At 39.0% G+C, this 15,605-nt stretch overlaps 1 protein-coding gene across 6 annotated transcripts in view; it reads left to right on the top strand.

Annotated features, from left to right (window-relative positions):
- Nucleotides 1-15,605, top strand: part of PRP4K (pre-mRNA processing factor kinase PRP4K) — a 50,557-nt gene that overhangs the window by 16,292 nt on the left and 18,660 nt on the right. For 5 of the 6 annotated variants that reach the window (XM_073332156.2, XM_073332158.2, XM_073332155.2 and 2 more), the window contains exons 2-7: nucleotides 40-1,236; nucleotides 4,293-4,463; nucleotides 4,786-4,941; nucleotides 8,490-8,571; nucleotides 9,818-10,028; nucleotides 14,346-14,419. In XM_073332156.2, coding sequence (XP_073188257.1) covers nucleotides 40-1,236; nucleotides 4,293-4,463; nucleotides 4,786-4,941; nucleotides 8,490-8,571; nucleotides 9,818-10,028; nucleotides 14,346-14,419 — 1,891 coding nt within the window. The remainder of the gene's footprint in view (nucleotides 1-39; nucleotides 1,237-4,292; nucleotides 4,464-4,785; nucleotides 4,942-8,489; nucleotides 8,572-9,817; nucleotides 10,029-14,345; nucleotides 14,420-15,605) is intronic. The other variant, XM_073332159.2, reaches the window with a different exon arrangement.

Genomic DNA, 15,605 nt, shown 5'->3' with positions numbered 1-15,605 from the left:
ATTTGATAGTTGCTGATGTATGTTTTAATGTACTTGCAGAATTGAAGATGCTGATATTTCTGAGAGAAGTGTCAATGAAGAAAATGGTGAAATATCAGAAGTAGAACAACCTCAGAATAAGCACAGCCGACACAAAAAAAAGAAACACAAACACCGAAGTAAACACAAGAAACACAAACATTCTTCAGAAGAAGACAAGGACAAAAAACATAAACACCGACACAAACATAAGAAACATAAACGGAAAGAGGTTGTTGATGCCTCTGACAAAGAAGATGGACCAGCAAAAAGAACTAAAATTGATTTCTTAGCTCCTCTAGAAGATTTGGAGAAACAAAGAGCATTATTAAAAGCTGAACTTGAGAATGAGTTAATGGAAGGAAAAGTTCAATCTGGGATGGGGTTAATATTACAAGGTTATGAGTCAGGTTCGGAAGAAGAGGGAGAAATCAATGAAAAGGTGCGAAATGGCAATAGGTCTTCAACTAAATCATCAAACACTAAGGGGAAACTAGAGCTTGTGGACAATAAAACAAGTTCAAAAAAAGCAAGTAAGAATGAATCAAAAGAACGGACTAGGCACAGATCTGATAAAAAGAAAAGCAAGATAGGAATTGACGGAGTGAAAGAGAAAGCAACTAGAAGCAAATCAAAAGAGAGGAGAAAATCAAAAAGCCCATCTAAAAGAACTAAATCTCAAGATCAAACAAGGAAATCAAAGTCTCCAACCCTTAAAAGGAGGTCTCAAGAGAAAAATAGAAAGTCTAAGTCTCCTCCGGAGGATAAGAATAAAGCAGATGATAAGTGTAAAGCAAGAGATCGCAGAAGGTCTCCAGTTGTAAATGAAAGCAAAAGTCGAGATCGTGGCAAAAAATCCAAATCTCCAATAGAACTAAGAAGCAAATCCAAAGACAGAAGGTCACGATCAAAAGACAGGAAATCAAGGAGATCGGAGACTGACAAAGAGAAGAAGCAAATTAAATCTCCTTCAAAAGATGCTTCTTCAGGGAAAGAAAACAGGTCTCCTAGTAGAAGACCTGGCCGCAGCCCTAAAGGAAGAAGCTTATCTCCAAAACGAGATAAATTACGAAGAAGCAGATCTCCTCTTCTTAATGATCGCAGATCAAAACAGAGTAAATCACCCTCTCGAACTCAGTCTCCTGGTAGAAGAGCAAAGAGCAGATCAGCAGAAAGGAAACGAAGAGAATCAGAAAGGAGGCGTCTTTCTTCCCCCAGGTAACTTTAAAATATTAAGAAACACCAAAGATGCTCAAGTAAGTGCAAAAATCAGAAGGCTTCAGAATTTTGTACTATCATCTTAAAGTACAGCTTTATCGAAAAATAGCTGAGAAAAATGGCATCATGAGATTGCATATTTATTGTCTTAACTTACAGTTTATGTGTGTGTTCAGTTCACAAATAGATGTATTTTCTAACTTCTAGTCATTCAAGCCTAACCTGGGTTCTGAGACTCATGTGGGTTCTTTTCGTGGCTCATTCATCATCCCTAATAATAAATATTCTGTAGCTCAAATTCTGTTCTCAGTTCTGTCAGTTGGGCACAGAATTTTGCCCTGTATTTAGAAAGTATTTAACAATCCTGTGGAGTGTGTACAAGCTTAAATAAAATCTAGTTCATCCTTCTATAGCAGAGTTGGGTCTGTAATGCTAACGAGAACATTTTAGTAATAAAATCAGCATATATGGCTGAATACACACACCAGACTAAGAAGATGCCATTTTTAGTAATTTATTTAAGAGATTTTCACTTTTAAAGATGATTTTTGCTTGTTTGAGCCATGGCAGCATTTATCTTGCTGCTTTTTTGCATATGTGTTCGATGGTATGGCTGCTTTGCCCTGTGCAGCATCACGCTTCTTAACTATACCTAAAATCAGGGGAGATGGACTTAAATCTCTTATTAAGTGCATTCTGAATTTTATGCTTTATATTTTATTATAATAGTAGGAGAAACAGTTAAGTATAGTTTTAAATATAAATCCATAGAAAATCTGTTTCCTGGTGGTTTTTGTTTCTCTGAAACAGATAAAGCTGGGACAGTAGCCATCCTAATAGAAGAAATCTTCTTTTAAAACATATATTCATTTATTTGAAACTAAATCATTTTAAACAAGAATCAAAACTTGAGGAAAAAGATTTTAATGTTTGGTGTATAGGTCTTTCTTTTTTAAAGAGTGCTTGCAGCTCACCTGGGAGCTGCAGCTGCTGCAGTATAAAGCAGCACATTTTAAAAACATCAGTAAGTAACTTTTAATTTATACCAACGGGTCCAGCTCAGCAGACAGCTGGCCCAGGATTGAGGATGTAAAAAAATTGGTTTAAAAGCTTTGTTTTGCAGACACCCTGTGCTGAGGCTAGGACCTAGTCTAATAAATCTAGGTGTCTAAAATTTTAAAGCCCCTCTAGCTGCTTGAATGGAGAGAGATTTTTTTTTCTCACTGAGCACCCTACTTGCAAGCCTACAGACTAGTGGGGAGATGTCTGTACTGCTCTGTGCCTCTGGGATTGACTCCGCTGCTCAGTGCCTCCAGAAGCTCCTGGATTTTTTCAGAATCCTCCTCTCTCATAAATGTTTTGCTGCTCATAGTGTTCCCAAGCAGTCGCAGAATGATACTGAAGAGTCTTAAGTCTTATATGAGCTGGAGATTTGCTTCAGTAGCTGGTGGCCAGCCTCCTGTGTAGCTGCACCTGCTGCAAGTGGCTAGTGTAGGCAGGCTAAGCTGTTTGCCCCAGTCACGCTCACTCTAGTTTCAGGTAGAGGAAAGCTCTACCAGTGGAAATAGTGGCTTTGTTTGCCTGCACTCTGGATTTGCACCAGTGAGGGTGCGCTGGTGACTGGTCACTGATGGTGGTGGCCAGGTAAATCCCCATTGTGGACAAGACCTTATTAATCTCACTCTGCCTTTGCTTGTGATAACTCTGGAGCTCCCAGCTTGATGACTCAGGAAGACAACAGTGCATCATTAACAGCTCCTCCACTCAGTGCTTTGCCATTTGCTTTTGCCCTTTGCTTCTTCAGCCAGTTTTCAGTTCATTTGATTGCTCATACTGAAATTAGTTTTGTAAGTAAATATTTGAAATAAGCTTTAGTATTTTTACAATATATACCAACAATTCTACATGAATGCAAGTGAATAGGTATGCAGTGTTTGCATGACAGATGCAATATAATGAAGATATGAGATCTCTGTCGAAACTGTGAATAGTTTTGCAATGAGATTGTGACAGACGATTCAAATGTAATTTTAAACAACTCTGTATTTAAAGTAAAAAAAACTAATGCATTTCAATATTATTTTAAAATTATTTTTAACTATTGTAACGTTAGGATTATAGCTTTCTTTGTTGTTATGGTACCTTATGCTGTGATTCAGTTACACCAGAGTAAACCGATTTGGGCTGGGTTAATAATTGAAAGGGAGACCTCCAAGAAACAATGGTTAAAAATATTTTTAAAATAATATTGAAATATATTAGTTTTTTACTTTAAATATAGAGTTGTTTAAAATTACATTTGAATCATCTGTCACAATCTCATTAGAAAACTACTCACAGTTTAAATAGCTCTCATGTCTTCATTATGTTGCATCTGTCATGCAAACACTGCATAACTATTCACTTGCCATTCATGTAGAATTGTTGGTATATATTGTAAAAATACTAAAGCTTATTTGAAATATTTACTTACAAAACTGTGGCCCTTACCAACAGTACGGAATTGGTTCAGTAATGTCACAAGTGCAAAGATGCCTTCCACAGAATCACCAACACTCCTGCTACAATAGTGTCCACATAATGTTAATTAAATCACGGCTGGCCACATCAGTTTTCTAAATTAAAATGGACTCTACAGTGATTACAGCTAAGTAGTTTAAGCCCAAATTTGAGATATTATTTGTAATGTGGAGGAGAAGATCCTCTGGATTCAATTTTTATTTTATGTATATATTCATTTCAACACTGTTGCACATTAACTTAAAATAGACCAATATTTACACAATACTTAAAAACTTTCTTTTACTTCTTCTAGCTCTGTGATGGTAATTAACAAAGTTTACTGCGAGAGTTGTGCTGAATTAGGTCTGTGTTTGGGCAGATATTTCCAGGGATGGGAGACATGCAAAGCAGACTGGCAGCGCTGAAGTATACTTACCCCTCTGGTGGAGTCTCACTTGCAGTAAGCTTTTAAAGTGAGCTTTAAGAGGGAATTGTGATTTTTGTTTTCAGTTTGTCCCTGATACTAGTTTCTTTCTCTTCTTCTTAATTTCAAGAACCCGACCTAGAGATGATATTCTCTCTAGGCGTGAGAGATCAAAAGAAGCCAGCCCACTCAGATGGTCACCATCCAGAAGAAGATCTAGGTCTCCCATCCGAAGGAGATCTCGTTCACCACTCCGACGTAGCCGGTCTCCAAGAAGGAGAAGCAGGTCTCCTCGGAGGAGGTAAAAACGTCTTGCAGTGGAACTTTTCTTTTCAGTATTGTCTAAATACAGGCCCATTATTCAAATTGGATAGAATAAAAATTAAATATTTTATTAGCTCATTCATAACAGCTCTAGCATGCATATATTCTCACTTCCCCAAAAAGTTATACATTATCACATTCTTTCACTCATCTTCGCCTCCTTCAGAATCTTAACGTTAGTTTAATTGTTAAAGCTTACTATTTTAAAGGGTTGTTTGGTTTGCCTATTTATATATTTCAGTATCAACTAAATATTATGTGGACATAAATCAACACTGTATTTTTCTTCTGTTCAACAGGGATAGAGGTCGGAGGAGTAGATCTCGGCTTAGGAGGAGGTCTAGGTCACGGGGTGGTCGTAGACGTAGGAGTAGAAGCAAAGTTAAGGAAGATAAATTTAAAGGAAGTCTTTCTGAAGGCATGAAAGCTGAGCAGGAATCCTCATCAGATGAGAAGTAAGAATGAATTTCTAATATTTAATTTCCTAACGAGTAAAGATTTGGTTCCATTAATGGGGAGAATTAATTATTGAAAGCTTTGTATTGTGTCCATTTAAGCAAAACCAGTGTAATGACCTATTCTTTCATGTTAGCCAAGGGCACTGACTCTTGCATTGTTTCAGTACTAATCTGTGTGGTAAACTGGTTTTGTGGTGATCAAAATCTTTTTGCATAATTATAGAGAATTTAAAAACTAGCTGGGAGTATTGGCTCGTGGGCAGGAGAGTGCTCTGTTCCCAATCCTGAGTTGCTGTGTTTCTGGAGCAAATCCCTTAGGCTATGTCTCAGTAGAGACCTAACAGTGGCACAGCTCCCATGTAGCCGCTCTGTGACGGGGGAGAGCTCTCCCGTTGGCATAATTAAACTACCTCCAACAAGTGGCAGTAGCTATGCCAGAGGGAGAGCATCTCCCATCAACATAGTGCTGTGCATGCTGGCACTTTTGTTGGTGAAACTTATGTCAGTCAGAGTGTGTTTTTTCACACACCTGACCAACAAAGTTTTACCGACAAAAGTGCTAGTGTAGACATGGCCTTAGTCTTGCTGTACCTCAGTTTGTTTATTTTGGGGGCGGGGAGGAGTTTAGAATAGTACACCACAGATGTAAGGCTCAATAAAACCTCATAAATTGTTTTGAGACCCTCTTAAAAAGATATATTTATATTTAACATTCAGATTTTCAAGGAGAAGTGGAGCTGAGAAGAAAATCAATAAATATTTGATTATTCAGCTCCTAATTTTTTTCATGGATTTGCTGGACATCTGTTTCAATTTAAAATATAAAACACTGGAAGTATTAACACCATTGTACAAGGTACAGGTTAGACCTCATCTGGAATACTGTGTATAGTTCTGGCTACCCATGTTCAGGATAGTTAATTCCAAAGCAGACTGCAAAGAGAGCACACAGTACTGGGTGACTGGGCAACAAAATGGCAGTGAAATTGAGTATTGATAAATGCAAAGTACTGCACATTGGAAAATGTAATCCCAAGTATATCTGCAAAATGATGGGGTCTACATTCACTGTTACCACTCAAGAAAGAGATCTTGGAGTCATTATGGATAGTTCTCTGAAAACATCTGCTCAGTGTGCAGTCATGTTAGGAGCCATTAGGAAAGTGATAGATAATAAGACAGAAGATATCATAATACCACTCTATATATCCATGATATGCTGTGTGCAGTTCCGGTCGCCCCATTTCTAAAAAGATATATTAGAATGGGAAAAGGTACAGAGAAGGGCAACAAAAATGATTAAGTGTATGGAACAGCTTAAGGAAACGAGGAAAGATTAATATGAGGAAAGATTAATAAGACTGGGACTGTTCAGCTTGGAAACGAGATGAGTTTTGGGGGGATAGGATAGAGGTCTATACAATCATGAAGGGACAAAGTGGATAAGGAAGTATTATTTATCCCTTCACATAACACAATAACCATGAATTCAAACAAAACACATATTCCAAGAAGCCCCAAAGCCATATTGGCACATACAGGATACAGAAGCATCCTTGTGTCCGCTTCCTCATGAGTACTGTACAAGTCTTGAGCTTTTTTCAACACCTCTACTGGTGATGGACTTTGCTACTTCACCTTTGGAAAAGCCCCCAACAGGGAGTATTTGTGTTGGGTGTGCTCCCACACTCTCATGAGCATTTTGAACAATAGTCACAGAGGAATTTTACAGGTGACTGGCTGTTGGATCCGGTATTTAGAAACTTTTTCCATGGAGGTACAGGATGCCCACCAATCACCTGGTATTTCTTGGCATCCAACCTTAAGTCCTGTCTGGCACTGACTTTCTGTAGTTTTCACAGAGTTATTGTCATAGAATTAGCTTTGTCAAATCTTTTTAGGACCTGCCTCAAGTACTCAGCATCCAGTTAATCAAATGTGTGGAATTTGTTTCCTGCCATTATTTCTTTCACAGCCAGGGCATCTCTGATGTACACTGTGGTTTCTTTGCTGGATGCTGTTAACTGATGGATTCTTTCAGGTTGAGCTTCCAGCTGTTATCCTAATTCAGCTTTGTCCTTATGTTTCCATCAGCATGGAAGAGGGACATAGGCACAGGTTCTTATTGGGTGAAGAACAGTTGGTGTTGAAATATCATCTGTGCATCTTGCTAAGGAGAGCGCTTTTCAGAAGACAGTTTCTGGACTGATTGCTGCTGTTATCATCCCTCCGTTGCCAGATTTATACTTCACTTGCTTGTCCATGTTGGCAAATGTTTTGATGCCAGATTTCTTGACAAGGCTGGAAAAGCTGCATGTCCCATCAGAATCACAGATCTCTCCATTTGTTCTTCACCACCCTTTGCTATTCTCAGTACAGTCTGTTGTACATCTCATGTTTCATGCAGTCCAGTAGATATGTTGGTAAGTGCCTCTGGATGTGAGTCAGGGTCAAATAGGTTGGTCATATTGTTGATGACATGGTTGGTAAGAGCTGTAACGTGATCTTCTTGCGTCTGCAATGAATAGGGACGGACTTGTTTGTGGACTTTGTCTTCACTACTTTTTGTTAGGCCACTTATTTCTCTCATAGCTTTTGCATATTCATAGTATGAAACTGTATATTGTCATCTATAACACTAATCTGACCTGTGCAGAAGTGTCACTGAATTAAAAAACTAGTTTCTGGAATATTTCAAAGGCTAGTACTGCATGCATAGGCACTACAAATTAAAACATTTTACCAGGCAGACTAGATGTTTCATCATATGTAAAAAAGCTTCTGAAGGAGAAGAATTACATTAGGAGTTTGCATACATTTATATCTACTCACGATGCAGTACAAATTAGGGACATGCAATCTACTGCTACGGGTGCACAACCTTCATCATTTCTGAAAAAAATAATGCTTCCACAGGCAAAACCAATAAAAATCTTTTAATACATTGTCGTTTGGCAACTATGATTAACAGGAACGCCATTAAGATATTATAATTAACGTGAACATTAAAAATTGTAGTCCTAGTCATGTTGTGGTGTTTCCGGAATTGACCAAAAAATGACTTTCATTTTGGGTACCATTGTTTCACCTCACCTACAGGTTTACGGCACCACTTGACAGCTCCACGTTGTACCTCATCCAAGCGTGCATACAATAAGCTTTCAAATGATATATGATGTGGGTATATGTAAGGAGGGTACATTAAACTCCAAAAATATGGCTGTTTTTGGAGAATTGCCGCACACCGAAGAGCATATGTTTTCTCATAAAGGAGCTTCAGAAAACTAATTTTGGGATTTCCTTTGCTTTGCCTCAAACAGTTGAATCTGTAGTAAGACTATAGAGGAGTGAAGTTTATAGTTATTCCTATGCTTCAAAAGAATCTGTGTTCTTGTTTCCAAGTATTTTGAGGCAAAGAGTTGTGTAATTACTCTTAATTTCAGATTGTAAACTCTCTGGGGCAGGGACTACATCTTTACTCAGTTCTGTAAAGACCCACATATTTTTATGGTGCTATACAATTATTAATAATTAATTATTCACAGCCTTGAAGACTTTGATGTAGAAGAAGAAGATGAAGAAGCACTGATAGAGCAGAGAAGATTACAGAGACAAGCAATTGTTCAGGTAGGCCACTGTATTAAAACCCTCAGATTACTGAAGTTGTCTAAACATGTACAGTAAAAACCTTTTTTGTCTTACTGATTCTTTTAAAATAAGATTGGAGACAGTGATATTTTTCAAGTGGACACTTACATTAATAAAGCTAAGGCTGTCACTATCTGTCACTTATTTTTCAATGTGGTTGTAAAAATATTGTCTGGGTTGAAACTTACATTTTTGGTGCACAACTTATTTTTAAAAACTTAAACAACCTACTCCAAATGAGTCATTTTTGTGAGAGTTGGCTTTTTTTTAGATTTTGTGTAACTTAAATGACTATAAAATTATATAGTAATTGCATCAAAGGATAAATCATACATTTATTGTCTTCACTGGTATATTGCTGATACCACAATGACAGTAGAGTGGAGGTTAAGGCTCAGAAATATTGATTGTAATCTGATTAGTCAGTTTTATTTGAAATGAAAGGTTTGTCTTCTATGTAAGCATCCAGAAAGCTGAGCAGAACTGGTGTTATTTTTGCCTGTTGTGAAACTGTTAGGTACCATGTATGCGGTTATCTGATATTCTTAGCATACTGTTGTTTATATTTTAAACCCTTAAAATAAGTGTTGATAACAGCAGGTGCTTAATAATAATTAATAATGTTACCATTCTGTGTGGTTACACATAAAGATGCACTGGTGCTACCTTGAGAAATGTTACAAAAATGTTTCAAAATTGAAAATAACACTTGAGATTTCTGTACTTTCAAACTAATATAGAATAGTAAATGTTTTAGGTTGCAAGACTCAAAGCTCTTATTTTCTCCTTGAAGCATGAATTCACTTCTTATACACCAGAATATTAGTAATGGACTTCTCAATGCTGACGTTTCGCCACACATGGTCAAGTGCTATCCTTCTTGCCTTGCTTTCTTCATCAATAAATCAGTTTTTACAAAGGTTTTATCAATAAATCTAAATGCCTAAAAAGGTATTTTTGAAGTATTATAAATCAAGCTTGAAGATTTGGACAATAATGTCTTGTCTCAGGGTATATTTTGACAACACATGTTTCTTTCTGTATCTCACAACTAGCATGCTTCACAATTTGATTAGTGTTTCAGATAATGTATAAAGAAAAGATACAGATTAAGTTTTAGAATGAGCTAGTTAGATTCAGGAAAAAGTATGCCCCAAAATACACAATAGAATTAGATTGGGACAAGTCATGATGCTGAGAATAACTTGATAAAGTTTCTTTGCAGAAATACAAGTACCTGACTGAAGACAGTAACATGTCTGTGCCATCTGAACCAAGCAGTCCTCAGAGCAGCACACGTAGTCGTTCAAATTCACCAGATGACATTCTAGAACGTGTAGCTGCTGATGTTAAAGAGTATGAACGGGAAAATGTTGATACATTTGAGGCCTCTGTAAAAGCCAAACACAATCTCATGACAGTTGAACAGAATAATGGTAAGAATCTGAAATTTCATTATGCAATTTGAAATGAAATACCTAATCTGTTTTGCAGGCATATTTTGTTCAGATTTCTTAATATCATAATTTCAGACTTGTGAAGGAAGTTAATTCTTAGACAGTGTTGAAAATGTCCCCCCAGAAAGTTATAGAACTGAACTGTTAAAACACTTTCTGAGGAATGGTGGTGTGAATGTGAGAGTTTTTCATTGTTCCTAATTACCACTTTAAGCAGTCAGTGCTGCAAATTAGGACGAACAGACATTAATGTCTTCCTTTATATTTAAGAAGGAACCGTCAATTTATTTTAGTTTAATATATTTTTAAATCTCCAAGATATGTGACATTTTCTTGGAAGATCGCAAATTGTTTTTCTGCTGATTTTATTTTTTCCTTTTCTGTTTGGCAAACCTTGACTTATTTTCATCTTAGTCATTGTCATTGAGGAATGTGCACAGATCTGTGAATGTTTTAATTGCCACAAAGCCAGAAGAAACTTGTACCAGGATTGTGCTTTGCTACACAAAATATGGCTTTTATGGGTGGAAGTATTTGTTTTGTTCCCAAAAAAATGTGTAGCAAAGTAATGTTGGCTTTAAAATACCATCATAAAGGCCCTACTGGGTAAGACCAAAGGTCCATCTACCCCAGTAGACTATCTTCCAACAGCGGCCAGTGCCAGGTGCCCCAGGGGGAATTAACAAGACAGGTAATCATCACGTGATCCATCCCCTGTTGCTCATTTCCAGCTTCTGGCAAACAGAGGCTAGGGACACCATTCCTGCCCATCCTGGCTAATAGCCATTGATGGACCTAGCCTCCATGAATTTATCTAGTTCTTTTTTAAACCTTGTTATGGTCTTGGCCTTCACAACATTATCTGGCAAGGAGTTCCACAGGTTGACTGTGCGTTGTGTGAAGAAATATATTTTATAAATATAGGACCAAAGCTTGCCATGGCTGCTTCAGCAAGAGAAGCAAAGAACACCTGTCTTGTGCATCCTGTGCTAAAGCGTGTTACTCCTGGGGGAATTCTGCATCACTGCACACACACAGAATTCATGTCCTCTGCAGATTTCTTTGCTTCACCACAGAAAAATTACTTCTGATGGGGAAGCAAAGGGAAGCTGCAAGAGTGGTCACATGCCCCTCACAAGCAGCACGGGCGTGTCATTTTGGGTTCCCAGAGCAGCTGGTGGAGGGGTAAATCACTGCGGGGGGGGGAAGGGGGCAGGGCTTGGCTGGTGACTCCTACCCTGCACCCTAGGCTCAGCTGGTAGTCCCGGGTGGGCACATGGGAGGATGGGACTTCCTCTTCCCCTGCATGGAGTGGCTGGGCGAGAGCCAGGTCAGACCCATCCCCAGGAAGCTCCACACCATGCCGATGCCCCACTCCCCTGCCCCTTGCTTCCTGCCCCCATCACTCATCGGCCCTGAGGGAGGGGTCACTGTATGGGGAGCTGCTCCCGCGTCTGCCCAACTCCATGCATCCAGAGCCCCCCTGCATCCAGACCCCACCACTGAGCTTCATCCCCTGCATCCGGAGCCCCCTTGCGCTCAGACCCCCACCACTGAGCCTCAACCTCCCTGCTTCCAGACCCCCACCTCTGGACACAGAACATCCCCTGCTGAGCCTCCTGCACTCGAACCCCCACCCCAGTGAACCCTGCTGTCCAGTACCTGGACCCTCCCTGCTGAGCCCCAACCATCTTAACCTGGACCCCCTGCTGAGTCCCATTTCCCCCTACACCTGGAACCCCCCAATGAGGGGGGTGCATTCAGATCCACCCTGCACCCAGACCCTCCATCGAGCTACCTGCACCCAGATTGCCCCACACAGAACCTTCTCATCCCACACCTGGATCCTCCCACACTAAGCCCTTCCACACTTGGATCCTGTCAGGCTTAGTCTGCCTGCTCCACAGCAGGATTGGGGGCCAGGGTTGGGTGTGCGTGCGTGCAAGACTCTGTCCCTCTTGCTTGCTACCTTGGTGTGCCTGGCACAGAGGGGCATGGCCTCGGGGTGTTTGTGGGGCAGGCCCAGTCCTTGCGCAGTGTCAGGATCAGCTCCAGCCTCACCATTGAGTTCATGTCCTGGGGCGGGGGAGGGATGCACGGTGATCTCCCATCTCCCTGCAGCCAGTGGCCTGTGCACCCCACAGCCATGCTGGAGCCTCCACATTTATTTATTGGCAAATAAAATATGTGGAATTTTGCAGAACTTTAATTTTTTTGGCGCAGAATTCCCTCAGGAGTAGGGTGTTAACTAGGGCTGTGGAGCACACTTTGTTCTTTTGAGCAAGATCAGAGTGCAATTCAACCTGCTGTTGCATGCAGCAATTGTACTAGCTGGCTTAGAGGCTAGGTGCACCCTCTGGCTCACAGACTGCACACCTCTTAGGGATGCATCTCATTGAGGTTGGTAGTCTAGCCTAGCGCTCCACTGAATATTCTGAAAAGTTCTTGTCCTATTGTTAGTGTGTTTAGGGAGGCCCCCCTGCCCCAACAAACTGGCTTCCTCTTCTTTTATATCAGTGTAACAGAGGGACTAGATGGCAGAGTTTAGCTCAGTGATTTCTAGCACGTAGCATTTTAAATAGTGCTTCCTTGCTGGTTTTATAACCCTTGATTAACAAAATATTTTTTTTAGAGCTGTGTGCAACTCTGTCAAATATTGCTGATTGTGGTAGGATTATCTGTAAAGAATAATCTTGTTTCAACTCTGAAAAATACACCAAATCATCAGTTTGCTAAATTGAAAAGCTAATATAAAAATAATAGTATTTAGAAAGCACCCTGCCAAGACACACTTTTGTGTACTACACAAACAGTTAAAATACTAAATAATTAAAATACAAAATACACAATATAAAAATGAAAGAAAATACAGTTAGAGAAAGTCATAGTAGTAGTACTTAAAATTAAAAAGCGTTAAATAATTTTGTTCTAGGATTTTAAGGGTGGGTATTAAAATAAATAGAAACATAAAATGAAAGACAATTTTAAAAGATTGTCCTGCTGCTTGTCAGAGCCAAGTTTTATCTGTGTTGTGACCTCCTGTGGAGGCAGTATGATCTGCCATCAGTGGACTAGCAACTGGCCAGAGTTCAAATGTGGGATGCGATATGTTCAAGGGGCAGGCAGGGAGGGGGGAAAGGGAGACTAAATGAGAAGAGGCACAAAAAATTATATATGAAGAAAACTTAATATTTTGGATTCATCATTTTGCATAAACAGCTTTTGTATAATCTCAGTTTAATTCTCCTTTATTTCTGATGTAAATGTTGTTCAAGAGTAGAAGTGTAAGGGAACACCAAATTCTGTGGAATGTAGGTAACTTTGGGACTCAAATGAAAGACATTTTGAGAAGTATGGTGAAGTGCCCTCTATCTCTTAATGGCACTCTCTGCTTGATTACGGGACCTACATTGGTTTCAATTGATTCCAGTCCAGTCATCTATCATAAGGAGGCTGGTGGCTGTCATATGGGGCCTTGAAAGTGCAGGATTTTGGGGTGTAATGCTGGGGGAAGTGGGTTCCTCAATACTCTGGCAGGGATGCATGTAACTTACTCCAAAATATTAAAATGATCATACTTTAATATGTTATGAAATAATTCCAGTTTTGTCTTCATTAACATGTACCCTTAATGAACTTTTCTTTTACGTTATCAACCTATAAAATGTTTTTGGGACATTAAAGATGATTAAATGGTGAGAAAGGGATAATCTTGCCTGCATTTTAAAATGTTTCTTTTAAATAGAACAATTAAAAATACCATCAGCTATTTTATCTATCCAGTCAAGAAGATTCTTTTCTGGCTGTGAGAGAGAAACTTCCAGGGAAAGAGTTTTGGGGGTTTAAAATTTTTAATAAAGTACCTCATATTATTGGCAAAAAAAAATAATTCTAAGTTATGTACTCAGTCTACAGGTTATGCATAGGAATGTGTAGAATACAGAATTTTTCCCTGTTATGTGAATTGTTAGAAAGCCATTTCAGTTAAGTCTTCAATTGAAATATTTGCTTTTTTTTTAAAGCAAATGAAAGATTTTAAGCTCTGTGTTGCATTTTTAAACAGGTTAATTATGTAAAAGAATATACCATAAACCAACATAATCTAGGAGAAATGGTAAAAGAAGTGCCTGGTTGTAGTCTTATATAACTAGTAAATAAGTTTAATGCTGTATAATGTAGATTCTCAATATAGAGAAGATAACTGCTAACACACCAGAATACCTCTGTTTGTTGGTAATCTGTGCTTTTAGTTTATTTTTTCCTTTTCAAATTGAGTAATGTAAATTTCCTTTTAAGGCTCAGCTCAGAAGAAGTTATTAGCTCCTGACATGTTCACAGAATCGGATGATATGTTTGCTGCATACTTTGATGTAGGTAATTTTAGAGAGATAATTTATGCACGTTATTTGCTCGCTGCTGTGTTATTAAAGGGACACTGTCAAGTCGTTTATGCCTGAATTTTGGCTCACTAAAATTTGTAAAATCAGGTGGATAATATCTTTTGAAAACTTTAATAAAAGTCCATTGAGCCTGATCTGGAAATTCTTACAAGTACCATCCAGGAAAGCTCTCACTGAAGTCAATGGGAGTTTTCCCTGGAGAAATACTGGGGGATTTTGCCTACTGTTTATGCAGGACCTGCAACGGCTTTTGTGCATTGTCTTTGCAGAGGAAGCACAAAGTAATATAAGAAAAAACAAAAAAGCTACTCCCAGAATTTGTGCAAAAATGTCATAAATAGGACTGTAAGTTTGTCATCATAATTGGGAAATGTAGTGAGGTGGGCATTATGGTAAGTGTCACCTCAGAAAAAAGGTGACAGGATTGTTAGTCACAGACGGGTTTTGTAGTTACAACATTGCCTTTGGAAAAATGCTGTAGGATTTAGTTAATCTACAATTACTTGGTTCTCCTTATAGGTTCAGGATATTTTTATTTTCTCTCAATCTTCATGACATAGTTTAGGTGGCACTTAGCATCCTACCTCCTTTCATGTATGCTGTTGTCTTGGACATAGATACATACTTGGACAAACCACATGTTGTCCTGGTGGTTTAGTGTTTGAAAGGGTGGATGTGTGCCTCAGTAACAGAGCAGGCTCCTCTTCTAACCTGAGATCCCACACAGTGTTCGATGCTTTCTGTTTGTTAGCACCACTGTGAGTTTTATTTATATTATCTCCACAAAACCACGAGCATGATCCTGTGTATCAACTCTGTCTACAGTTTTCTCCAGTCCTTAGCCCTTTCTCCAGGGGAAGGGAGAGAGAAATATCTGACCACACTGATCTTATGTCCTCTGGGCTCTGCTAGCTTCCTCCTCTTTCATTTCTTTTTTCCAGTGCTTTTTAACTGTCCTCTCAGCTAGTGGGTTAATTAGTGTCTTAGCTCTGGAGCCTTCCCCACTCCTCAAGTCTGATCAAATAATTAAATGTTCCACTCCTCCTTTTGGGAGGTGTGGCAGCTAATTACTGCTTAACTTATCCTCCCAGCACTCTGTCACAGCCTCCCATATAGCAAACATCAGTTTAGTCCTTAGTGTTGTCATTTCTGCAGT

This window comes from Lepidochelys kempii, chromosome 2 (genome assembly GCF_965140285.1).
Source record: "Lepidochelys kempii isolate rLepKem1 chromosome 2, rLepKem1.hap1, whole genome shotgun sequence".
Lineage (NCBI taxonomy): Eukaryota > Metazoa > Chordata > Testudines > Cheloniidae > Lepidochelys > Lepidochelys kempii.
This window is presented reverse-complemented; position numbering and strand designations above follow the sequence as displayed.